The sequence below is a fragment of the Pseudorca crassidens genome, chromosome 13 (genome assembly GCF_039906515.1).
Source record: "Pseudorca crassidens isolate mPseCra1 chromosome 13, mPseCra1.hap1, whole genome shotgun sequence".
Classification (NCBI taxonomy): domain Eukaryota; kingdom Metazoa; phylum Chordata; class Mammalia; order Artiodactyla; family Delphinidae; genus Pseudorca; species Pseudorca crassidens.
The window spans coordinates 30,454,424-30,481,664 of NC_090308.1; the positions used below are offsets into that span (position 1 = coordinate 30,454,424).

The window sequence follows — 27,241 nt, forward strand, 5'->3', positions numbered from 1 at the left end:
ATTTAAAAAGACAGTCTTTATTAAATCATACATTGAATAAACATCACCCCTTCATTAACAATTACATTTTAATTACTAGATACACAGTAAAATTTTGCCGCAATAAAAAATGTACATACCCACATAATATGAATAGTTTATTAATGGTACTTTTCATCTTATATTTTATATCACATTTTTGTGACTTTTTAATTATTCTTCCTTGTTGACTCACATTTGTCTCCAAACTGTTATAACTGTGGCAGTTTTGATTTTTCAGTTAGTTTTCTGAATGTGATACTTAAAAGCCAAATTGCCAATTCAAAGCCATATACCTGACAGCATCATCCTTAAAGATTATATTTGTTCTACAAACATTTACTCAACAAACTCTCATCAAGTGACATCTATAAACAAGGTATTGGGCTTGGTACTAGGGACCAAGAGGTGAATGACTCACTTCTGCTCTTGTGGAGCACCGTCTGGAGCAAATTGCCATACAGTTAGAGAACACGGTTATGAAAGGATAAGCACCTAACCCAGTCTGGAATGCTAAAACAGAAAGTGACATGTGCGCTGAGAGCTGAAGGATCAGTAAGAGTTGGCCAGCCTGTAAAAGGCATAAAATCACCCTCAGACTAAAAGTTCTTAGTGAAGTGTCCTGTGAATGCACCCATTACTGAGTGGCTGAATGAATGAAAGAATGCTCTAGACAGTTTGAGCAAGTAATACTGGTTTCAGTCACGTTTGTTTCTTGGTAACATAAACATTTTCAATACTTTATAGTTATGGGATGTTCACTGTGTGCATAATGCCATATAGGAGTCATGGAGAATCACAAAAAAGAAGAAATACAATGTCTGCTCTCAAGAAAGATGCATTAATTCAACAAATGTTTATTGTGCTTTGTGTTTTTTCCATATCCCTGGCGCTTTGCAGGTTGTGGAGAGAAAAAATAATAGATACTATTTAAAGCCAGAAGAGAAACAGAGCATAACAATAATTTCAGCATTACTAACTCTGAGTTTTGAGACCTCTCTTAATCATTCCTTATAAATCTGCAAGTGTATTCTTAACATTCTCTAAGCCCTAAAAACTATTATAAAGCAATATATATGTTCCAAAGACTAGAGGACTAAAACTAATATATTCAACATTAGAGTAAAAGAAAGAAATTAGGATTGCAGTTCCTGCACTGTAGTCCCTTCCTTAATCCTTCCAGTTTATCCCCATGTTGGCTTACGTCCAAACAGTCCGTCTATTCTCTTCCATATATGTCACAACATTCACAAAGTCAAGACTGTTCACACCATTCCTAAGGTCTGGAATGTCCTTGCTCATCCTTTAACCCAGCTTATATCCGTTAAAAGGTCACGCTGGGTTTTCCACATTGGTTACTTCTCCTTCCTCTTCACTTACAGAACACTTAATGCTATATCCTTCCATGACCACTTAATGACTCACCACTCACCCACTGACACTTGAGAAAGAGCTCTCAAGCCTCATAGCAAATGGCTCTATCATTATCTATACCTCAAAGTTCTTCAAAAGTTCTAATAAACTTTTGGGTCATGAAATATTACATCACACCAATCCTCCAGAGTTTTCAGTGTCGTGTGGTTACCATGTCAGAAAACTGTGAAGATCATGGGTTTACTGCTTAGTCCATGTGTAACTTGCTTCTGCAAATAGATCATAACCTCCTTGTAAGCAAGAACCAGATATCTTTTGATATCCCACTGTGTTTAAAACAATGTTGGAAATATATCAAATGCTCAAAATATTTGTGAATTATTTATTTCACTGAAAGGGAAACAATAACAAATGTCTGATTGAGTTTTAATTTAGAGCATTTGAACAAATTTATTAGCTTGGAAGAATTTTCCACTAATATCTTCTTATGCCTAAGGTTAGGCAATTTTGACAACTGCCTTAATTTTTAGAAAATGTGTCAGCCAGCCAACCAGCAACTTTTCCTACATACCTTGTATCCAATTTTTTAGAGAATTTTTTACTTCAATAAATTATGTCTTGAATGAAATAAACACTGTATTCCCTAGTATTCTGAAAACCACAAACTTACCAGATATGAATACATGAGCCTCAGATATTTTATTTATATGATCAATAAATAAATTGATAGAAGTACGCTATAATATAAATCACCATAGTTCCTAAAACCTTAGTAATTGTGAGTTTTATAGCTAAATATAGCATATTTATAGGCTATTTTAAAGTTCAAGCTAGTTCTCAAACTTTATATAAGGAATTCATTCAATGGCAGATTTGTTTGTACTCGATGCTGTGTGAGAGGTTATTCACAAATACTCAGAAATCAACTTCCAAGAAATACCTTAAATTACCTAAAAACTTTTTTTTTTAAGTAGCAATTTTCCAGCAAGCTTCCCTATGATCTTTGATATCTTCAAACCAAAGGAATTTCTATACCTTTGCCATTCCAAAATTTTAGAACTTTTAGAAAGCCTTTGCCCAAAAATGCCATAAAAATATGATCATTTTCTATGTATTCCATTATGTCTTTTTTTTAAAAGGGGTGGGTTAGAAAGCATTGTTATATCCTAGTACTACGGAAGAATTAGGAAATGTTGTAAGTGATTACATTAGAAAATATAAATGTGAAAGTAAAACTATTCCCTCTCTCACATTAGTGAAGTCTGTATCAGCTAGGACATTTTGGAGTACAATACCCAGAACCCATTAAAAAAAATGGGGCTGGACATAATGGCTCATGAAACTGATAAAACTGATTAAGTACCGAGAACCCGGGTTTTCTCTGCATCTCTACTCTGTATTTCACTTGCACTCCACACATTGGTCTCCCAGAAACTACAGGTGCTCTTTTAATGCTTCCCAAATGTCTACAGCATCCCCAAACCTCACATCCTCACATGACCTTCCACTTCCCTCCAATGCTTATTCAGACAGGCTATCCTGATCAACTGGGATTGCAGCGCTATATCTATATATCTTATTTCTAATGTGTGGGTTCTTTTAGACAGTAAAATAAGCTTAGAGATTGCAAGGGTTCTTAGACCCTATTCCAGTGAGTGTGTTGTATGTGTGTGTGTGTGTGTGTGTGTGTGTGTGTGTGTGTGTGTAGGCTTCCCCACATTAACAAACAATTCAGATTGAACAATGAAAGGGCTGTCTCATAAGACTGTCCTCCACTTCAGAGATCAGTTGCAAGGCCAGGCTGTTACCTGTCCTTTTGACTAACTGGTTATAAATCAAAGGTTCCCATGACCCCCTCCTTGCTTTCTATTAATTTGCTTGAACAGCTCTCAGAACTCAAGAGAAATACTTTACTTAACAGCCAGAAGGAAGAGACACATAGGGCAAGGTACACGGGAAGGCACGCTGAGCTCCATGCCCTCTCCAGGCACACCACCCCACTCTCCCAAACCTCCATGTGTTCACTAACCCGGAAGCTCTCCGAACCCTGTCCTTTTGTGTTTTTATGGAGGCTTCATCACATAGGCATGGTTGATTAAATCATGGGCCATTAGTAATTGCTTCCACCTCCAGCCCCTCGCAGCTCCCCAGAGGTCTGGTATAATGGGGGCGTGAGGGGGGGAAGTGGACAGAAAGTTCCAACCCTCTAATCTCATGGTTGGTGCCAATGGCAACCAGCTCCATGCTTAGGTGCTTCCAAAAGTCACCTCATTTATATAACAAAAGACACCTTTATCGCTCTCAACACTTAGGAAATTTCAAGTGTTCTGAAAGCCGTGAGCCAGAAATGGCACAAAGACTGAGTATGTATAAGAAATACATTTTGGTCATCTGAAGGACCAAATATATTTCTTATAAATCACAGTATCATGGAGGTCAAGATCAGCATTTTTTTTAATGGAATGTAATCGACTTTAAAATACCAAAGCTATCACATATAGTAATGATAAATATTGTTTCCATAAATTTTTTATTCCACTGTGTGTGTATCTGTAAGTATATATGTACTGGAACAAATATAAAACAAGCTCCTACTATAGTCAAAAGTTCATTTGGTGTAAACACACTTTACAGCTCCTCCAAGTGCAGGATATGCAAGATTAGTAAATTATAACGACATGATTAGCATGATGAAACTACTTTACTGAAACTGACTGGAACAAAATAGGAAATAAAAATTTATAAGGGTGGGGTGGTGGGTACTGATAAATAAGAATGGGGAAGATAGGAACCAGACAAAGGGATTTATCTTGGAAGCAATGGAAACCATGTGAAGGTTTTAAGCAGGTGAGTAAATACTTTGCAGTGATAGATTCTTCATGCAGCAGTGCAGGGAATAAATTGGAAAGGGCAAATAAGGCAGGTCAAAGACCAGTTAATAACAGAAAGACTAATGCAGTAATTCAGACAAAAGATGCCAATGGCATGATATGTTGGGAAGATATCATGAGAAGGTAGAGTCTACAGGGCGTTGGGACTGATTAAATATAAGAGGTGAAAGAGAAAAAAGAATATCAAACAATATACAGGCTTCAATATGGTGGTATGGTGGTTCCAATCACTAAGACTGGGAAACATTAAAGGGAGCAGATTTGGGGGTGGGGGCAATGAGTGTAGCTTTGAATATGCTTACTTTAAGGTCTGTGTAGGACATTCAGATTAATATCCTGTACATGGCACAAATGTTTCTGGTCGAGATCCAGAGAGCAGGGAACCATCAACAATGTGGCAATGGAAAAACATGTAAGTAAAAAGAGGACCAGGGACAAAAGACTATGGGGCATCCTCATCAAAGGGGCAGGCAGAGGGAAATAAGACTTCAAGGGAGACCAAAGGAAATGGCCGAAGAGATGGAGAGAGGACAGAACTCAACTACAAAAGCCACAGAGAAATCAAGTTATATAAGGACTGCAAAGAATCCATTGGGTTTGGCAATGAGTAGGTTGTTTGGTGGCAATTTGCAGTGCTAGAATCAGAAGCCTTATTGCAGTGGGCTGCCTGGTAAGTATATGGGGACAGTAAATACAGAGGATTTGTGTATGCGTGTGTGTTTGTCATCATGTGCTATGAGTATGTGTGTGTTTCAGGAGCTTCAGAGTATGAAAAAGCACTATATAAAGGGATGTGTAGGACAAAGGGAAGGTTGTTTTATTTTGTTTGGGGATTTTTCTTTTTTTTTTTTGGAGTATTCTTTTTTTTTTTTTTACATCTTTATTAGAGTATAATTCCTTTACAATGGTGTGTTAGTTTCTGCTTTATAACAAAGTGAATCAGGGATTTTTCTTTTTTATGTGGGAGAAACTTACATGTCTTTATAGGCCGAGAAGAAGCTGCGAGAAAAAAAAAGAAATTGAAAGATGAGAAACAGTGAAAGCGTTCCACAGTAGACAGGAGAAGGACCAAAAGCACAAGCAGAAGTCTGTCTAAATCAGTACTGTCCAATCAAGCTTTCTGTACGACATTAAGGTTCGCCACTCCAACCAATTCAGTGGCCACTGGCCATATGAACACTTGAAATGCAACTAGAACAACTAACGAAATGGATTTTAAATTCTGATGAATTTAAATTTAAATGGTCATATGTAACCAGAATCTACAGAACTGAACACTGCAGCTTTAAGCTAGAGTGAATATGGGGCTGAGGACCCACCAGTCCTGGGGAGGAAGGCTTGAGTGGCTCATGCCTGATGGTCTCATGTAGGAAGGAGGACTGATGTGCTGGGAGGGAGAGGGCAGGGTAGGAACCTTGAGGGAAGCGGGGAGGTTTGGAAGCGACACCAAGGAGCGGATAGGAAAGGGCTGACCAGAAAGACTAAAAGCACAGCAGAGCAGAACTGAGGGCCTGGCTGAGACTGGAGACCACAAATATATGGCAGGCAGTGTAGGAGCAACTAAGGCAGGGCAGTTGGCTGGAAAAAAGATTGGGAGGCGGAACGCCAGAGGTGCTAGCAAGAGACTGTTGACCTAAAACGTGATGTCATAGAGAAGGAAGCCGTGTGTTTAGAAGAAAAGGAAGGGGGCAAGAGATCCCGGTCTCAATCAGGTCAAAGAATAGACATAAAGGGTAAGTGAGAGAGAGAGAGAGCAGGAGACAGCAGATGGTTTAGGGCCTGAGGGGATGGGGCACTTCTAGGTAATGGCAAGGTTTGGGGCGAGTCTTGGTTGGCTTTAAAGATGCTGGCAACAAGAACTTAGAAGTAAGTTCTGGTGGATACTGGGGTAAACCCATGATGGTGGCAGGAGTTAGGGTTCAATGGAAGAACAGAAGCCAGGTACAAAGCCTTCGACAGCTCAGAAAATCATTAAGTGTGCTAATAAGACACACAGGAAGATCGCTGATAAGAATAAGAATCTTTAGGACAGAGTTTCTTCAAAACTCTACACCAAACTGGAGAGGGGGAAAAGACAGGCAGTGTGGGAAAGGTGGTCTCATCTGTGGCATACCAGGGTCCTGAAGGAGGACTTTAGGGGAGAAGCAGAGAGATAGAAAGAAGGTTGACAAACCACCTGCCAAGGTGACTATTTCCCAACAGGCAAGGGTCACGCTGGTACCATTATCAACCCTACCCAACCTTTAAGTTTCTCTCTTCAGCTTCCCTAACACTTTCGCTGTGCCTCACTTTCTCCAAAGAGACAGAGGAAATACCACATTTCTGACTGTTATTATCATAAAATTAGGTCACGTCTTTTGTAGCTATTAAATGCAATTGTATCATTCAAAGGGATATTTCATTTTCCACTTGCACAGTTCTCTTTATTTTGGAATTGTATTTTCTAGCAATTGAATTCCATAAAGTTAAATTTTCTCATATGTACAGGGTAGGTTCAGTATCATTCCTGATGTGAGGCTGTGTCATATTATCATAGCCACGCCACTCTCATCCTTGTGTTATACATATCAGCACTTCCTTTCTCTCTTTTCCTCTCTTTCATTTCATGATTTTAATGGCAAAAACTAGAAACTTAAATTTTCTTCCCTCTCTTGCAGTGCCAATATTGCCCATGTGTACACACACACACACACACACACACACACACACATCTCTCCATGTCCTACAGAGACATTTTCCAGGCACTATTTTTGCAACTATCATAAAGTCATTAAATCCAAGATGGATTTAATGACTAATTTATTATTCAGCAGCCTAATTTATTATTTTATCATAAATATTTCTACTTTCTCATGGATATTAATATAATCTGCTTAGATGTTTTAGATATGCACACTCAATAATAATTGGTATCAAATTCCTTAACGGTATTCTTTGCTTCTTTCAAGAACTTATACTCCCAACTGTGGCAATTTGATGGCAAAAAGAAAAAAAAAAGAAAATGATGGGATCCTAAGGACAGAATCACAAGTCATAAATCATTCACAAGTGACATAACAATAGTATGCGTTTTGCTAGAAAAAGTCTGTCAACAGAAACTGTTACCACATTCTTTTCTTTCCATGCAATCTGCATAGTGCATGACCCCGAAACCTACTGGGCTAAGGGGCTAATATTTGGTCAATGTGCTAATGTAAAAATATTTAGATATGAATGAAAAGGAAAATTTTACCTTAACGAACGTTTACTGAGGGCTTATTCTGTGACAAACATTGTGCTTGGCACTTTGCAAGATTTGAGGGATTTAATCCTCACAAATTGTCCCAACAGTCTTATAAGGTAGGGTAATATCTCCAAGTTAAGGGGAACCAGCTGAGGCTCAGATATATTAAGCAGTTTGCATGATGTCACACATTTAATAAAACAGCTGACTAATGAAGTAAAGAAGAAAAAGAAAAAAAGGTCTCTCCTGAAATAGTCAAAAAGAGGAATACTAAGTCCAGCAAATTCTATATTCATGTCACTTCTGTATTACCTCTATCAATAGCACATTTGAAATCAAGATAACAAAAGTTGCCCTGGTTAAATCCAAAATGGTGGCTAATCTTAGGAACTGCTTTTCCAATACAGAATTAACCTACTTTAGGTAATAAATGTTCCTACTAGAATATCAAACTAGAACTGTTGAAAATCATCTTTAATTAAATACGAATCAAGTTCACTTTGTAGGCTTTATTCTTGAGATCTTAAAACGTAAACACCAAGGTTTTTTAAAACATGATCTATTGGTTTCTTTGTTTTTTCCTTTGCTTTCCTAGGCTTGACTGAATACTGGGCTGCCTGAAATAGTAGAACAGTGAAAAAGAAGGAGCCTAAGCAAATGACCTTCAGCTGTGCTTGTCTAAAGGACGCCAGGTGATGCACTGTCAATGCACTTGGTCACCTGCCCTCAACACACATGGAGTCTGAGAAATCCCCTAGTCTTTGGCAGTTGTAGACAGAAGTCTACAGATCACCATTTCTGCTCAATATAAGGTCATTTTCCCTTCTTGGAAAGTCGGATGTGAAGCGCGAGCAATACAGGAGTTTGGAGCTCCTGAGCCCTCTTTAGATTAAGGCCAGGCTTCCGTGATTAAGAAGAGAACATCAGAGAAGCAGAAGAGGTACCACCACGCTATGGGGGCCCCTCACAGGCAGCTCCTCCAGAAGCTGGCCAGGAGGAATCTGCTGGACTGGTGAGGAAGGGCCTGTGCAGATAGAGTCAAAGCCAACAGGGCTTTGTGCTCAGTTCTACTACAACAGTGCCCAGCTCAACAGCGCCCAGCACAGTACCTAGCACAGTGCCCAACAGAGTGCCCAACACAGCACCCACCACAGTGCCCAGCATAGCACCCAGCACAGCACCCAGCACAGTGCCCAACAGAGTGCCCAACACAGCACCCAGCACAGCACCCAACACAGCACCCAGCACAGTACCCAGCAGAGCACCCAGCACAGTGCCCAACAGAGGGCCCAACATAGCACCCAGCACAGCACTCAACACAGCACCCAGCACAGTACCCAGCAGAGCACCCAGCACAGCACCCACCACAGTGCCCAACAGAGCACCCAGCACAGCACCCACCACAGTGCCCAGCACAATACCCAGCACAGTGCCCACCACAGTGCCCAAAACAGCACCCAGCACAGTACCCACAACAGTACCCAGCACAGCACCCAGCACAGTACCCAGCACAGCAGCCACCACAGTACCCAGCACAGCACCCACCACAGTGCCCCACCGGGCACAGCACCTAGCAGTGCCTCATCCCACTGCAAAGTAAAGTTGGTTCAAAGTCTCTCTGAAGCTGAGCCAGAAGTTTGCCTGCTTACCTTCAGAGTTGAAAGCAAGCAGTGGGAGTCTCAGGAATCAGCCACATTTGGAAACAGCAGGGCAAAACACATGAGCAAGAAGAATCAACAGAGAGCAGTCAGAGATGATGAAAATGCCAGAAAAGATTCATTTGGACAAAATCAGCTTTCATCATCTATATGTGAGAAATGGCTTAATGGTGAAATATTTCCAGACATGAGCAAGTAAGTCCATGGTTCCGTGAAACTTTATCCTGTAGTTGTTCACTTCCACACACACACGGGTCCGTACGAATATCCCCACATTACAAACCTGCTTCTCCTAGACAACAGCACTCTCAATCTCTGCCATGTGTAGTGACGACATAGACCTCATTCCGTTAACAACATGAAACTCATCAGGATTCAAATCAAATCATCCCATGGCAAAAGAAGGGGAAAGCTGTAAGCCTGAAATGCACACTGTATTCCGTATGAGGAAAGTGCTTTTTCACTGAAGATGAAGTTCATAAAATAAGCACTATGTTAATAACACACTGAGACATGCCTATTAAGGGATACTTGTGAAAAAATTCTGTCTGTGGTAGATACGGCTTCAATGCCAATGGCCTGAGAGTCTGCCATGGTATTTATGCACAAGGGTCGCTTATCAGTGAATGATGCAATTATTCAAGAAGACTTTTTTGATGCCTGTGGTTGGTCCGAGTCTCAGCCTAAACAAGACAGCACTGAGTTAGAGACTGCACATTTTCAGTGTGGGCTGCGGCTGATGTCATAGTAGTACACACCCTGATATTAAGCCTCCCAGAGCATACCCATCATCTTGATTCATGTTTCCTTTTTTAGCTACATCAGTTCCTTAGCGGATAAGAAGCAACACATCTGCCTACACAGCAAAAATCACAAAAATCTTAATCGTGGGGGGGGGGCAGAAATCTTTGTCTAAGCCCAAGAGTCTCTCCTAATACAGATCAGTAAACGTTACCTTCCTACTTCATGCTTATCTCAGACCGCAGCATAATACTGACTATACTAATTAGCCCACTGTGTTTTATATGCCTTCTAGGGTTTGTGCTTTAAGAGTTTTAAGAAGCTCTGAGATAACTATCTTAAGAACATATATTGTTCAGAGATCAGTGTATATAGAACGTGAAGAAAAGAAGCAGTGGAGTTTGAAAAGAAGTGTTCCCTTTAGAACCGAATTCAGACTCACATGTCCCTGCTCCACCTCTGCCCAAGCTTATGTAATATTACTTAGCCTTCTTGGACCTCAATTTCCTCACCTGCAAAATGGGGAGAATAATCTCTCACAGGACTGTTATGAAGCTGAAGTGAGATCGTGTATGTGAAAGGCCTTTTGTAAATTTAAAATTTCTACATAAACGGAAGGTGATACAGCCATATACAGTATCCATTTCAGGCACCCTGACAGAGCACTAAGAAGCATTCTTGTTAAATTGATCAGACAAAATTGGCATTGTGAGTTCTAACATCAGATTAAACAATGCATTAGTTCACATTTACTTCAGAACTGATGATGTCAAGAGTTTAAATAGAGTGGCTTTTCTTCCTTTATGGTGTTAAGCTCTGACCTAGAAGCCTGATGCCTTCACAAAAAGCCTTATCCATCTGTTCAGATTTTAATATATGATTCCCATAGGCATAGTTATTTAAAAATTCCCACATAGAGGAATATTTTCAAAAGTCTTTGGACAATTTGAACAACTTAGTTTTGTTTTTCTGGGTTTTTTTGTTTTTTTTTTTTTTCTGTATGCGGGCTTCTCGCTGTTGTGGCCTCTCCCATTGCGGAGCACAGGCTCCGGACGCGCAGGCTCAGTGGCCATGGCTCATGGGCCCAGCCGCTCCGCGGCACGTGGGATTTTCCCGGACCGGGGCACGAACCCGTTTCCCCTGCATCGGCAGACGGACTCTCAACCACTGCGCCACCAGGGAAGCCCTGAACAACTTAGTTTTTAACACTTTAGCATGTAGCGGCTACCAGTTTCCATTCAATTTGAAAACTTGCTTGTCACTGTCATGGTAGCATAGTTCACATTTAAAAGTAAATGAAGGGTTTCCCTGGTGGCGCAGTGGTTGAGAGCCCGTCTGCTGATGCAGGGGACATGGGTTCGTGCTCCGGTCCGGGAAGATCCCACATGCCGCAGAGTGGCTGGGCCCGTGAGCCGTGGCCGCTGAGCCTGCGCATCCAGAGCTTGTGCTCCGCAACGGGAGAGGCCACAACAGCGAGAGGCCCGCGTACCGCAAAAAAAAAAAAAAAAAAAAAAAAAAAAAGGAACTGAAAGAAGAAAGTCTAATGTAGAGTGTAATATCTCTCTGGCATTATGTTAAGCAAAAAAATACCATCTTGGTTTCTGAGGAATAAATAACCTAAAGAAAACTTCACTGAAACAGGCAATAATAATAAATTTTTAGTTGTCTCTTGAATATTTCCACATGATATTTTTACCTAAAAGTTTCATTTGTTAAATGTCTCTACCAATTCTGAGCACCTAATCTAAAAAATGAAGAAGTCAGACTTGATGTTCTCTAAGCTCTCACGGAATTTTAACACTCAGAAATCCCTGCAAAGATGAATGGTGTTATCAAGTCAGACTGCGATGGGCTTTCTCAAATCAAGGCTTAGTTGGACTTAAGAGGAGGAAGAGCCACTGAAAGACAGAAGAGATGGGTACATTTAAAATCCTCAAAACCCCAAAGTTAGCAGAAGGAAAGAAATCATAAAGATCAGATCAGAAATAAATGAAAAAGAAATGAAGGAAACAATAGCAAAGATCAATAAAACTAAGGGCTGGTTCTTTGAGAAGATAAACAAAATTGATAAACCATTAGCCAGACTCATCAAGAAAAAAAGGGAGAAGACTCAGATCAATAAAATTAGAAATGAAAAAGGAGAAGTAACAACTGACACTGCAGAAATACAAAAGATCATGAGAGATTACTACAAGCAACTCTATGCCAATAAAATGGACAACCTAGAAGAAATGGACAAATTCTCAGAAATGCACAACCTTCTGAGACTGAACCAGGAAGAAATAGAAAATATGAAAAGACCAATCACAAGCACTGAAATTGAAACTGTAATTTAAAATCTTGCAACAAACAAAAGCCCAGGACCAGATGGCTTCACAGGCGAATTCTATCAAACATTTAGAGAAGAGCTAACACCTATCCTTCTAAAACGCTTTCAAAATATAGCAGAGAGAGGAACACTCCCAAACTCATTCTACAAGGCCACCATCACCCTGATACCAAAACCAGACAAAGATTTCACAAAGAAAGAAAACTACAGGCCAATAACACTGATGAACATAGATGCAAAAATCCTCAACAAAATACTAGCAAACAGAATCCAACAGCACATTAAAAGGATCATACACCATGATCAAGTGGGGTTTATTCCAGGAATGCAAGGATTCTTCAATATATGCAAATCAATCAATGTGATACACCATATAAACAGATTGAAGGAGAAAAACCATATGATCATCTCAATAGATGCAGAGAAAGCTTTCGACAAAATTCAACACCAATTTATGATAAAAACTCTGCAGAAAGTAGGCACAGAGGGAACTTTCCTCAACATAATAAAGGCCATATATGACAAACCCACAGCCAACATCTTCCTCAATGGTGAAAAACTGAAACCATTTCCTCTAAGATCAGGAACAAGACAAGGTTTCCCACTCTCACCACTCTTATTCAACATAGATTTGGAAGTTCTAGCCACAGCAATCAGAGAAGAAAAAGAAATGAAAGGAATCCAAACCGGAAAAGAAGAAGTAAAGCTGTCACTGTTTGCAGATGACATGATACTATACATAGAGAATCCTAAACATGCTACCAGAAAACTACTAGAGCTAATCAATGAATTTGGTAGAGTAGCAGGATACAAAATTAATGCACAGAAATCTCTTGCATTCCTATACACTAATGATGAAAAATCTGGAAGTGAAATTAAGAAAACACTCCCATTTACCACTGCAACAAAAAAAATAAAATATCTAGGAATAAACCTACCTAAGGAGACAAAAGACATATATGCAGAAAATTATAAGACACTGATGAAAGAAATTAAAGATGATACAAATAGGTGGAGAGATAAACTATGTTCTTGGATTGGAAGAATCAACATTGTGAAAATGACCCTACTACCCAAAGCAATCTACAGATTCAATGCAATCCCTATCAAACTACCACTGGCATTTTTCACAGAACTAGAACAAAAGATTTCACAATTTGTATGGAAACATAAAAGACCCTGAATAGCCAAAGCAATCTTGAGAACGAGAAATGGAGCTGGAGGAATCAGGCTCCCTGACTTCAATCTATACTACAAATCTACAGTAATCCAGACAGTATGGTACTGGCACAAAAACAGAAATATAGATCAAAGGAACAGGATAGAAAGCCCAGAGATAAACCCACGCACATATGGTCACCTTATCTTTGATAAAGGAGGCAAGAATACACAGGGGAGAAAAGACAGCCTCTTCAATAAGTGGTGCTGGGAAAACTGGACAGCTACATGTAAAAGAATGAACTTAGAACACTCCCTAACACCATACACAAAACTAAACTCAAAATGGATTAAAGACCTAAATTAAGGCCAGACACTATCAAACTCTTAGAGGAAAACATAGGCAGAACACTCTATGACATAAATCACAGCAAGATCCTTTTTGACCCACCTCCTAGAGAAATGGAAATAAAAACAAAAATAAACAAATGGGACCTAATGAAACTTAAAAGCTTTTGCACAGCAAAGGAAACCATAAACAAGACCAAAAGACAACCCTCAGAATGGGAGAAAATATTTGCAAAGGAAGCAACTGACAAAGGATTAATTTCCAAAATTTACAAGCAGCTCATGCAGCTCAATAACAAAAAAACAAACAACCCAATCCAAAAATGGGCAGAAGACCTAAACAGACATTTCTCCAAAGAAGATATACAGATTGCCAACAAACACATGAAACAATGCTCAACATCACTAATCATTAGAGAAATGCAAATCAAAACTACAATGAGATATTATCTCACACCGGTCAGAAAGGACATCATCAAAAAGTCTAGAAACAATAAATGCTGGAGAGGGTGTGGAGAAAAGGCAACCCTCTTGCACTGTTGGTGGGAATGCAAATTGATACAGCCACTATGGAGAACAATATGGAGGTTCCTTAAAAAACTACAAATAGGGCTTCCCTGGTGGCGCAGTGGTTGAGAGTCCACCTGCCGATGCAGGAGACGCGGGTTTGTGCCCCGGTCCGGGAAGATCCCACATGCCGTGGAGCGGCTAGGCCCGTGAGCCATGGCCGCTGAGCCTGCGCTTCCGGAGCCTGTGCTCTGCAACGGGAAAGGCCACAACAGTGAGAGGCCCGTGGACCGCCAAAAAAAACAAAAACTGCAAATAGAACTACCATACGACCCAGCAATCCCACTACTGGGCATATACCCTGAGAAAACCAGAATTCAAAAAGAGTCATGTACCACAGTGTTCATTGCAGCACTATTTACAGTAGCCAGGACATGGAAGCAACCTAAGTGTCCATCAACAGATGAATGGATAAAGAAGATGTGGCACATATATATAATGGAATATTACTCAGCCATAAAAAGAAACGAAATTGAGTTATTTGTAATGAGGTGGATAGATCTAGAGTCTGTCATACAGAGTGAAGTATGCCAGAAAGAGAAAAACAAATACCATATGCTAACACATATATATGGAATCTAAGAAAAAAAAAAAAAAGGTCATGAAGAACCTAGGGGTAAGATGGGAATAAAGACACAGACCTACTAGAGCATGGACTTGAGGATGCGGGGAGTGGGAAGGGTAGGCTGTAACAAGGTGAGAGAGTGGCATGGACATATATACACTACGAAATGTGAAATAGCTAGCTAGTGGGAAGCAGCCGCGTAGCACAGGGAGATTAGCTCCGTGCTTTGTGACCACCTAGAGGGGTGGGATAGGGCTGGTGGGAGGGAGGGAGACGCAGGAGGGAAGAGATATGGGAACATGTGTATATGTATAACTGATTCACTGTGTTATAAAGCAGAAACTAACACACCATTGTAAAGCAATTATACTCCAATAAAGATGTCAAAAAAAATCCTCATACATTATCTAAAAGTACTTTCATAAACATGGTCTCCTTGGGCTGGAAAATAACTATGAGCAGGTGGGAAATTGGGGGCTCAGGGAAGATTAGGTCTGACACTGAGCTCCCATGGCAGGTAAATGGCAGGTGTGGAACTCACACCTCCACCCTCCTAGCCGGTTCTCTGGGTCCTACCTAGTGATTTTCAAAAAGTATTCCAGGAAGCCCTGAAGTTGTGAGAAGGGGCTTTCAAAATATTTATCCTTTCATTTACTCCCATTCTTTGAAATAAATTCTCATCTCAATTCTGTCTTCCTCTTAAACCTTTTGATTTGCTTTCCCCAAATCACACATTTGAAAGAATGGTTACCTCCATTCTTTTCATACCTACTCACTTATCTCCGTAAGTATCACCGAGGGGACTCTACCTGTTTAGGTAGAGAAAACAAGGGGTTGTAAATACTCCTGGTTGCTGTGGTAATACGTTTGAGTTGCTAATCTGTCAGGAAAAGTGTTAGAGAGACGCCTCCACGTAGAAGCATCTGTATCCTCCAGCACCATCTCAGACTAATGCAAGCAGACTACAGGCAACACAGGATTCTAACTAAACGAACAGGATAAGTGAGACAAGTAGCAAACTGAAGGAAATAGCATATTTTTAAAAATTCTTTTCCTTCCTCACTCGTCTAAGCCTCAGTTCCATTTACCAGCAAGTAAATGAACAGGCAAACATGAAACAGACCACATGCAACAGTCTTGACTACCTTCTGACAAATAACTTTGCATCAGAAAATATCCTAAGAAAGTCAGAGAACTAATTATAAGGAGGGAAAAACATGAAGGAAATGAATGTAATTTAGATAGTAAACACCCGTGCTTCTTTCCCACCTCTGAACTCCCAGGGAGTACGCCCTCTCTTTAACCTTCGTTTTAAGCAAATACAAGGAAATGTAAGCCAAGCCAGGGTCCCTGAAGATTTTAGGATAATATTTATGACTATTTTTCAAAAAGCCTTCTGGCACACCATGTTTTTTGCTGGAATTCATTTACATGATTGGATTTGAGGCATGTCAGAAATATCGGAAGCCCACTCCCAACTGACCATCACGACAAATCGTTCCCCATCCAGATGTCCTTATACGGCCAGACTTCCTATAAATCTGATGGCTTAGTGTATGCATTGCGTATGGGTCTTGGCTCTGAGTCACATTCCCTGGGAGCTTTGATTTCCGCTTTGAGGGCTGGCACAGACTCCTGCTTGCTCGTATAAGAAAATGTCTACGACTGAAAGCTGAAATGTGCAAGATTCCTTCTTCAAGTACACAAACACTCCAAGTCTGGCCACTTTCCTGTAGTCCTGCCAGGTTTTCTCTCTGTCTGATACCTGATCAAGTAACCTTTTTTTCAGGGAGAAAAAAAAACAACGAAAAACATAAGGGAAGGAATGTAGTACATTGCAGCTGAACATCTTACAAGCCTTAACCAAACGACCTGTACAAATGATGCCTGAGTAGACACACACGTACCTTATATAGCTCTGTAAATAGGACTCAGTGGCCAGCTCAGTGAATTCCTCATTCTACCAGGAAAAAGAAAAAATGCTCTCTAAAAAGCATTTGCTGGATAAACACTTGCTTACAAGACAAAATTAGTGCATCTTAACCATTTTACACACAAATTCAAAGGACTTTTTCTCCCAATTCTGACCTGCTGTCAATCAAAAGGGTTGGGATAAGTCAGAGCTGGAAGAAGTTATAAGAAGCCACGATCTCCACTTTACTGCCCAGGCACACACAAACATTTGCTGAGTCATTTATAATAGTGCAAGAATTCAAACCCCATGGCATGAGTGAAGGACAGAGTGTCAGCCTTTCCCTTTGAATTTCCTGGCATTTGATGGTCCATATCACAATATAAACATACTTTTGAGTCTATGAATGTCTTGGGTGTATTCATTCTTTCTCTCCCGCCCTCTTTCTGTCACTGTCTTAATAATCTTTCATTTTAAACCTTTCAAAAGAGTTTTGATCATAAAGTCCCAATCTAACCTTACATGCACGGCATATTTTTCTATTCTGAGATTCCATGTTCGGTATATTTCAATATGCTTATTTTCTCTTAGCCAATATTAAAACCATCCAACTGGAGCTAACTATGGACTTTTGAGACTTTGAGGGACCACGTGGATTTTATTAAAACCAAATTCTTTTTATAATACTTCCCGATATTTTTAACAACACAGCAGAATAGGAATACACTTGTTATGCTTGTGGAGAAAGAGAAAATCAAGAAAGATCAAAAAGATTAAATTAAATTAAATTTAAAAATAAACTAAAATAAAAAAGCACCAGTTCTCTGAGAACTGTAGTCTAATTAACTATCATTAAATCATCATTTTATAAACGGAAACTCGGGAATATGACTCCTACTTGTGACTTCCCTAAGATTTGTGAATGGCAGCTCCAAGAATACAACCCAGGTCACCCAGCTGTAACCCAGTCCAGCAATTTAGCCCCTCCATGAATGAGAGTCTCCACTCTGCTGGGCATGAAGTGGTGGCTCTTAGACTCTCCAGAGTATTCAAAAATTCCCAACCAGTTCTCCCATCTACCTCACCCTGCAAGCCACAAGAGCTCATGGCCCAGGCCACATGTCACTTTGGGTGAGGTCCCAGTTTCACATCCCTCCCCTTCTCCATCCACCACACCTTTCCAACCATTAGTGGTAGATATAATTGGGGGGTTAGGTCTTGAAAGATTTCACTGTGGCTTCCCACATATTTTGGACTTTTAAAATCATCCACAGGGGAAGAAAAAGTTGGGGGCCAAGTTGCCTTTAATACACATGTAGCTATTAACGTAACTCGGAATGTTCCTTCTTTAAATAGGAACTTTTAAGGCCTCTTCTCTTTGAGGAATGCTTGGAAAGAACATGAAATAACAATGATGAAAATTCTTCCTGAGCTTCAGAGACCCCCATCGTTGGCTGGCTAATCCCACTGTTGACATGCAACTACACTGTACAACATGTGGACTGCTTAACAAGGTAATTGTGCACAGATGATGTGGTCTGTGCTGAAGTTGGAGTAGTTTTTTTTTTCTTGGCTCTTTTTCAACAGAATGAAATGAAACTTGAAAAAATGTGGCCAGTTTAAACAGGCTATTTTCAAATTATAAATCTATAATGCTTCTGAAAGCTTGCCTTTGCATCTGAAACAGATAGGTTAATTTCAGCCTATACAAGGAAGCATCAGCAACTATAATGAATGAACTCATGGGTAATACCAGCATCAAAGGATGTGGCATTACAATAGGAAAAAATGGCATAGCCCTGGAATCATTCTCTTTACATAAAGTGGAAACTGGAGTTATTAACAACAACAAAAAAACTAAACTGGGCTTCCCTGGTGGCGCAGTGGTTGAGAGTCCGCCTGCCGATGCAGGGGACACGGGTTCGTGCCCCGGTCTGGGAAGATCCCGCATGCCGCGGAGCGGCTGGGCCCGTGAGCCATGGCCGCTGAGTCTGCGCGTGCGGAGCATGTGCTCCGCAACGGGAGAGGCCACAAGAGTGAGAGGCCCGCATACCGCAAAAACAAACAAACAAACAAAAAACTAAACTATAGATTCTAGAGGGAAGCACAGTTAATTAACTGACTCCTTATTGAAGCTAAATAGCAATATTAGGAAAGGGACATATGTTTAGACTTTATTGGCCATATTTGACATCTGCACACAAGCAGAGGGAATAAAACCTATTCTTTCCTTGTCCTGATCTCCCTCCATTAGGCTACAGGCTCCTTGGGTAATAAGAAGTAACAATTACTATTCACAGATGAGTGGAGAGTCACTAAAATATATTACTTACTGACACTCTTAGTTTATAACCAAATATAATGGGGGTACCGTGTTCTCGTTATATAATCAGATTTTTTTTAACTGCAAGACAACTAAATCTTCACATTTGAAGATTATAGGTTTTAGCATAAGAAAAATCACTCATTTCTCAAAGACCCACCAATGTGTTTAAAACTCCCCGAGTGAACCCCAAGCTTCTTGCTGCTCCCCTCCTATATGGTTCCCCTGTCTTCCCACCCCTTTTTCCATCCCAACACCCAGGGCTTCTACCTACCCAACATTATTGCTCTGACATAACAATAGATGGATTTTTCTGGAAGTGTTGATGTCCACTCATCCCCTTTCCCTCTCTATAGCCCCAACGATAAAACTGCTACACATATTAAGAGAAAACAAAGCAAGAGTGGTGGAAATCCCTCCCAGAAAACTGCATCCATACTCAGACCCCTAGCTTTATTCTCCTTTTCGTCTGGCATGGGCATCCAAACCGTTATTCCAAGTGACAAATGATCAAATTCCTGCATCTCCAATGTGGGATTCAGGAATTTGCAGGTATGCTTCTGCTTCTAGGGGATTTCAAGCAGTTAAAAGCAACGAACTCCTTTTCTGCTCTCTGAAGAGTTTCAAAGGCAGACAGCCTCTAAAACTAAAAATCATTACCAAACCAATAAAAAAGGAAACCCTTTCGAATTTTTTAGGAATCCCTGCTATTAGCCTCTTCAGCTACCTACCTCCTACAAAGGATTTATGTCAGTGTGCAGAACAGGCACAGCTATTAGAAACAGAAGTGAGTGGCATAAAAATAATGATAATCACTGCCGATGTGTTTTTTAAATGATATAAATCAGGAGTGATGCGAAGAGGCAAGAGAAAAAAAAAATCCTATTTGGTGGCTGGAAATACTGAGCCTTTTTTTTTTTTTTTTTTTTTTTTGGTGAGCTGGAGTGTGCCAGCTTTTTCAGACGGGAGGAATGCTGAGTGTCAAGGGGTCAGGATCAATCCGGTGTGAGTTGATGAGGCAGGAAGGTGGGGAGGAATGCGAGGAATGTCCCTGTTTGTGTAGGACTCCATTCAGCTCATTGGCGAGCCGGGGCCGCCCTGAGCGTATAAAAGCCTCGGGCCGCCCGTCCTGGCCTCACACAACAACTCTTCCCCGCCGAGAGGAGGCAGCCAGTACGACTCCCACCGCCGGCGACCCACTGCCTTCAGTTCGACGGCAGCCGCCCAGGCCGACAGCTCCCGAGACAGCAGCCCGGCGCGTCCCGACCCCGCCTCCGGCCCGAACCCGAGCCGCCAGCCCGGCCCGCCGCGCCACGCCCGCCCCGCCGCCTCCCGCCGCCCATAGCGCCCCGACCATGTCCGCCGCTGGCCTGGGCCCCGTCCGCTGCGCCTTCGTGCTCCTGCTCGCCCTCTGCAGCCGGGTAAGCACCGGAGACCCCCCGCGGCGGCCGGGGCCGGGCGGGAGACCGGGAGGGACCCCGGCGGCGCCGAAGGGCGTGCGTCCGGCTGACAGCCGCCTCCCTCCGCAGCCCACCTCCGGCCAGGACTGCGGCGGCCGGTGCCAGTGCGCTGCCGGCCCGGCGCCGCGCTGCCCCGCCGGCGTCAGCCTGGTACTGGACAGCTGCGGCTGCTGCCGCGTGTGCGCCAAGCAGCTGGGCGAGCTGTGCACCGAGCGCGACCCCTGCGACCCGCACAAGGGCCTCTTTTGCGACTTCGGCTCCCCGGCCAACCGCAAGATTGGCGTGTGCACCGGTAAGACCTGCAGCCCCCGTCCCCGCCCCGCGCCACCGCCACCGCCACCGGGGCGCCGGGGGACACTCGATGTCCCACCACCTCTTCCCTCACGCTCACCGTCCCTCCGGAAAAGAAAGCCGCTCGAATTGCGTCCTTTCCTCAGGCTGTTTCCCTGGAGCCCTGCTCCCAGCTCGCATCCCCGACGCGCTTCCTGTTCAGGCTCGAGAACCGATGCTTGACCCCTGCACGTCCCCTTTTTCCCTTCCGCTCCTTCAGCCAAAGATGGTGCCCCCTGCGTCTTCGGAGGGTCGGTGTACCGGAGCGGAGAGTCCTTCCAGAGCAGCTGCAAATACCAGTGCACTTGCCTGGACGGAGCGGTGGGCTGCGTGCCCCTGTGCAGCATGGATGTCCGCCTGCCCAGCCCCGACTGCCCCTTCCCACGAAGGGTCAAGCTGCCCGGGAAATGCTGCGAAGAGTGGGTGTGTGACGAGCCCAAGGACCACACCGTGGTCGGCCCTGCCCTCGCTGGTGAGCTGAGTCTTCCTCTAAGCCAGCCTCGTGATTCTCCCCCCTGGGGCTGAGTCCTGACTTTGCCAAGGGCAGGGGGAAATGTCTTAGCCTGGGGTCTTACCTCGTGTTTGTGTTCCCTGCTCTCACAGCTTACCGACTGGAAGACACGTTTGGCCCAGACCCAACCATGATTCGAGCCAACTGCCTGGTCCAGACCACAGAGTGGAGTGCCTGTTCCAAGACCTGCGGGATGGGCATCTCCACCCGGGTTACCAATGACAACGCCTTCTGCAGGCTGGAGAAGCAGAGCCGCCTCTGCATGGTCAGGCCTTGTGAAGCTGACCTGGAAGAGAACATTAAGGTACGTTTTCTCCTCCAATTAACTCATAATCATGGAACAAGAGTGGACAGGACCAAAGTCAGGACAGGACCAAAGTTAGGTCTCTTACCACCCTTGTTATTATAGGCCTGTCATCTCCAAAAATATCCAACCATTGAACTGTTTTGATGGAATGAGATGTTATGTAATAGGAGCCACCAATTTTCCACTCGGAAATCCTCCACAGTGTTAGTTCATTCAAGACATCCCAGAAGAGGCCATGTCTATTTTTGGAAAACTGGCAAATGAGACTCAACCTTCCCATCCTCAAAATATAAACAGAAGTCAGACAGCCCTAAGGCGAGAACACACAGAGGTTGAAGAAAGCCACACCCCTTGCAGAGTCATTGATTTTTCTCTCCTCCCTTGTCTTCCTCAGAAGGGCAAAAAGTGCATCCGGACCCCCAAAATCTCCAAGCCTGTCAAGTTTGAGCTTTCTGGCTGCACCAGCGTAAAGACATTCCGGGCTAAATTCTGCGGCGTGTGCACCGATGGGCGGTGCTGCACCCCACACAGAACCGCAACCCTTCCCGTGGAGTTCAAGTGTCCTGATGGCGAGGTCATGAAGAAAAGCATGATGTTCATCAAGACCTGTGCCTGCCATTACAACTGCCCCGGAGACAATGACATCTTTGAGTCACTGTACTACAGGAAGATGTATGGAGACATGGCCTAAAGCCAGAGAGAGTGTGAGACATGAACTCTTTAGGCTGTCACTTGAACTGATTCACATCTCATTTTTGTGTAAACATGATTTCAGTAGCACAGGTTATTTAAATTTGTTTTTCTAACTGGGGAAAAGAAAAATTCCCACCAAATTCAAAATCTTGTGCCTTATGACATTCAAACAGTCTGTCAACCCCAGACACTGGTTTGAAGGAAGTAAGACTTGACTGTGGGACTGCATTAGTGCATAGCACCAGCATGTATGCTAGGAGCAGTGGGAGGGGACCAATAGAAAGCCTTGTCATCTTACAGTAGTGATGTCCCTGCTATTTGGAGTGTCACTGGGAAGGAAGACTCACTGACCTGCCTGTAGCTCCAGTGACAGCTAGGATGTGCGTTCATGAGGATGAGTCAAGTTCTTCTCTAGGTCATAACAGCAGATTCAGCTCTGACCTTCTGATTCGGATGACAGTGTTCAGGAATCAGAATCCTGTCTATTAGACTGGACAGCTTGTGGCAAGCTAATTTGCCTGTAACAAGCCAGATTTTTTTTTTATTGATATTGTAAATACTGTGTATATATATATAAATATATATATATTTGTACAGTTATCTAAGTTAATTTAAAGTTGTTTGTGCCTTTTTGTTTATGTTTTTAATGCTTTGATATTTCAAATGTTAGCCTCAATTCTGAACACCATAGGTAGGACGTAAAGCTTGTCTGATAACTCAAAGCATGAAATGGATATTCAAATGGAAATTCTGCTCAGTTAGAGCAGCAGTCCATCAAAACAGGATTTTTGCTGAAGGTGAGGCAGCAATGTCCTTGGAAGTCTGATTTGTAGGTTGGAAATGTGGTAGGCTCACTTTTAATGTACAAATGACCTTTATTAAAAAATGAATGGCTCTGTATAGCTGATTGGTTTTTCCACCTGGAAGCATTTGTTTCTACTTTGACTATGACTGTTTTTTTGGACAGTTTATTTGTTGAGAGTGTGACCAAAAGTTACATGTTTGCACCTTTCTAGTTGAAAATAAAGTATATATTTTTTCTACAAAAGGCTTGGTTATTCATTTATTCTCTAAACATTTCTGAGTTTTCTTGAGTAAAAATGGAAAGCTTTTGTTTGTCTTAAAACAATTCACTTATAATTTTCTAGATATCTTTAATCATCTAATCAATTGGTTAATCCCTTCAATAGAACTTTTATATGAATACACATCACACTGAATCAGGTGTCACAAATTTGCAGGCATATACACTGTATTGAGTACACAGGCATTTTTTTGTTATCTTCACAGTATTTTATAAACACTTCAATTCTCTCTAGATTATTTCAGTCTCCACTAACCCCTGTTGTACTACACTTGGTCCTGTTTACATTTAATACCTCTCTGGCCATTGTAGGCATCTAATTTCCAACCTGTCATCACACAATAGCCCATGTGCCTTGCACATAGAAAAATTTTTTGAATTTGTATGCTCTACTGTAGATCACACACTAGCCTATGTGCCTTGCACATAGAAAAATTTTAACTATTTTTTGAATTTGTATGCTCTACTGTAGATCTATTTCTGAACTTTAATATCTTACTATTAAGTCTGGAAAAGTATAAAATCTCCACTAAAGTGGAACAACTTAATAAGTCTTATTTTGCATAGTTCTGCTTTCAGTTGCCAGAAAACAAATCACAAATACATGATGGCATAAGTAGAAAAAGAAGGATAAGCAAATCTTCCATTCATTTGTATCATAGAAATTTGCCTTAAGTTAAAAGCAACTCCTCCATTTCCCCAAGCTTTTCACTTTATCAGATCTCAAAATCAATAATTTAGCAAATGGTTTGACAAAATGAAATTGTTCAAGAAGCCCTGTGTAGAAATGATATTGGACCTCACCAGGTCTCCACTGAAAAATCAACTGACATAAGTGGCAAACAAAAGAAACACTCCAGGGACAACTAAAAGCCCATTTTTTTCTAGATCAGAATAGCTGTGGATTCTAGGAGCTAGAATCTAGTTGGAGGCAGAAAAAGCCCTCACAGGGTAATTAGCAATGTTGTAGTGCCAGTGTCATTCTAAGAGACAAAAATACATCCGAAAATAAAGACTAGTTCTACAATCAGTACCCATGCCACAAACCAAAGGGAAAGCTTCCCATGTTCAAAATGTGAAAAGTATTTCTGGTCAAAACATTGGACTTTTAGAATACACCTACATACGTATACAGCAATGCCATCAGTAGCTGCACTCCACTTCCCCAAATAAACCCACATGCAAACACACACACACACAGAGCACACTGTTTGCTTTACATTTCCTTTCTGTCAGTTGACTCCTAGCTGCAAAGATGAAGGGCCATTGTAAATGAGCCTAACTGTTTAAAAAGGAATTTGAGAATTCTGGGAAGATAGTAGTAATAACAGAAGCATAGATTTTAGATTTTCCAAATCTCTACATAAAAACAGAGTAACTAGATTACAAAATCAAAACACCATGAGACATATTTACAACAAAATTAGATGACAAAGCATCCCTTGCCCCAAGATAAGAGAGGGGGAAAATCATCAACCACCACAAGACCCACACTATGTCAGCATAAATGTGAGAAAAAGCAAAGGCATGCAGCAGAGTATCTGATGCTTCTGAGAAGGGGAGAGCTCCAAAATATCCAACAGTGAAATATAGGAGATCAATCTGAGGATAGCTTATGAAACTGGTAGGAGTTTTGCCCATTCCAACAAAACTTAGAAACCAAGGCTCTCTCCCAAGGGAGGACTCCACATTCTTGGGAGTAAAATAAAAATTAAGCAAGTCAGAGACAGCAAAAACATTGAGAGACAGGGTCCAGGTAAAAATGAGAATAGAAACAGATTCAAAATCTCAGGAAGCAAATGACCATATTTTTAATGCTGCATGAAAACAACCAAAGAGGGAGCTCTACGAAGTCAGAAAAGCTATTTAAACCAAGGCTCCTTCCTAAATAAAGTCCAGGAAAACTAACTTTACCTAAAAAATAGAAAAACAAAATTATCAAAGCCAAATCCATAATGATAAAAATCCTCCAGAAAGTAGGCATACAGAGCACTTACCTCAATATAATAAAGACCATATATGACAAACCCACAGCCAACATCATTCTCAAAGGTGAAAAACTGACACCATTTCCTTTAAGATCAGGAACAAGAAAAGATTGCCCACTCTCACCACTATTATTCAACATAGTTTTGCAAGTTTTAGCCACAGCAATCAGAGAAGAAAAAGAAAGAAAAGGAATCCAAATCGGAAAAGAAGAAGTAAAGATGTCACGGTTTGCAGATGACATGATGCTATATATAGAGAATCCTAAAGATGCTACCAGAAAACTACTAGAGCTAATCAATGAATTTGGTAAAGTAGCAGGCTACAAAATTAATGCACAGAAATCTCTTGCATTCCTATACACTAATGATGAAAAATCTGAAAGAGAACTTAAGGAAACACTCCCCTTTACCATTGCAACAAAAAAAATAACATACCTAGGAATAAACCTACCTAAGGAGACAAAAGACCTGTATGCAGAAAACTATAAGATACTGACAAAAGAAATTAAAGATGACACAAACAGATGGAGAGATATACCATGTTCTCGGATTGGAAGAATCAACATTGTGAAAATGACTATACTACCCAAAGCAATCTACAGATTCAATGCAGTCCCTATCAAACTACCAATGGCATTTTTCACAGAACTAGAACAAAAGATTTCACAATTTGTATGGAAACACAAAAGACCCTGAATAGCAAAAGCAATCTTGAGAAAGAAAACCAGAGCTGGAGGAAACAGGCTCTCAGACTTCAGACTATACTACAAACCTACAGTAATCAAGACGGTATGGTACTGGCACAAAAACATAAATAAAGATCAATGGAACAGGATAGAAAACCCAGAGATAAACCCACACACATATGGTTACCTTATTTTTGATAAAGGAGGCAAGAATATACAGTGGAGAAAAGACAGCCTCTTCAATAAGTGGTGCTGGGAAAACTGGACAGCTACATGTAAAAGAATGAAATTAGAACACTCCCTAACACCATACACAAAACTAAACTCAAAATGGATTAAAGACCTAAATGTAAGGCCAGACACTATCAAACTCTTAGAGGAAAACATAGGCAGGACACTCTGTGACATAAATCACAGCAAGATCCTTTTTGACCCACCTCCTAGAGAAATGGAAATAAAAACAAAAATACATGGGACCTAATGAAACTTCAAAACTTTTGCACAGCAAAGGAAACCATAAACAAGATGAAAAGACAACCCTCAGAATGGGAGAAAATATTTGCAAAGGAAGCAACTGACAAAGGATTAATTTCCAAAATTTACAAGCAGCTCATGCAGCTCAATAACAAAAAAACAAACAACCGAATCCAAAAATGGGCAGAAGACCTAAATAGACATTTCTCCAAAGAAGATATACAGATTGCCAACAAACACATGAAAGGATGCTCAACATCACTAATCATTAGAGAAATGCAAATCAAAACTACAATGAGGTATCACCTCACACCAGTCAGAATGGCCATCACCAAAAAATCTAGAAACAATAAATGCTGGAGAGGGTGTGGAGAAAAGGGAACCCTCTTGCACTGTTGGTGGAAATGTAAAGTGATACAGCCACTCTGGAGAACAGTATGGAGGTTCCTTAAAGAACTAAAAATAGAACTACCATACGACACAGCAATCCCACTACTGGGCATATACCCTGAGAAAACCAGAATTCAAAAAGAGTCATGTAACACAATGTTCATTGCAGCTCTATTTACAATAGCCAGGACATGGAAGCAACCTAAGTGTC

At 41.4% G+C, this 27,241-nt stretch overlaps 2 protein-coding genes across 7 annotated transcripts in view; one reads left to right on the forward strand and one right to left on the reverse strand.

The window, feature by feature from the left end:
- Window positions 1–17,422, reverse strand: part of LOC137204532 (uncharacterized) — a 285,170-nt gene extending 267,748 nt beyond the window's left edge. For 2 of the 6 annotated variants that reach the window (XR_010933679.1, XR_010933680.1), the window contains exon 1: window positions 16,780–17,421. The gene's annotated coding sequence lies outside the window, so the exon portion shown is untranslated. Of the gene's footprint in view, window positions 1–5,258; window positions 5,283–16,779 lie in introns of all 6 variants that reach the window. The other 4 variants (XM_067702070.1, XR_010933678.1, XR_010933677.1 and 1 more) reach the window with 4 other exon arrangements.
- Window positions 17,423–20,233: 2,811 nt separating this feature from the next.
- On the forward strand, window positions 20,234–23,456 carry CCN2 (cellular communication network factor 2). Its single transcript, XM_067702069.1, has 5 exons — window positions 20,234–20,528; window positions 20,637–20,859; window positions 21,118–21,369; window positions 21,501–21,712; window positions 22,110–23,456. Exons 1-5 carry the CDS (start codon window positions 20,463–20,465, stop codon window positions 22,404–22,406), a joined length of 1,050 nt encoding a protein of 349 aa, XP_067558170.1. The 5' UTR covers window positions 20,234–20,462; the 3' UTR covers window positions 22,407–23,456.
- The last annotated feature ends 3,785 nt before the right edge of the window (window positions 23,457–27,241 follow it).

Bases quoted from the DNA above. Each gene is read 5' to 3' on its own strand.
- CCN2 (XM_067702069.1), top strand. From the start codon at position 20,463: ATGTCCGCCGCTGGCCTGGGCCCCGTCCGCTGCGCCTTCGTGCTCCTG. The intron at 20,529-20,636 runs GTAAGCACCGGA...CTCCCTCCGCAG, and splicing joins TGCTCGCCCTCTGCAGCCGG to CCCACCTCCGGCCAGGACTG. The intron at 21,713-22,109 runs GTACGTTTTCTC...TGTCTTCCTCAG, and splicing joins ACCTGGAAGAGAACATTAAG to AAGGGCAAAAAGTGCATCCG.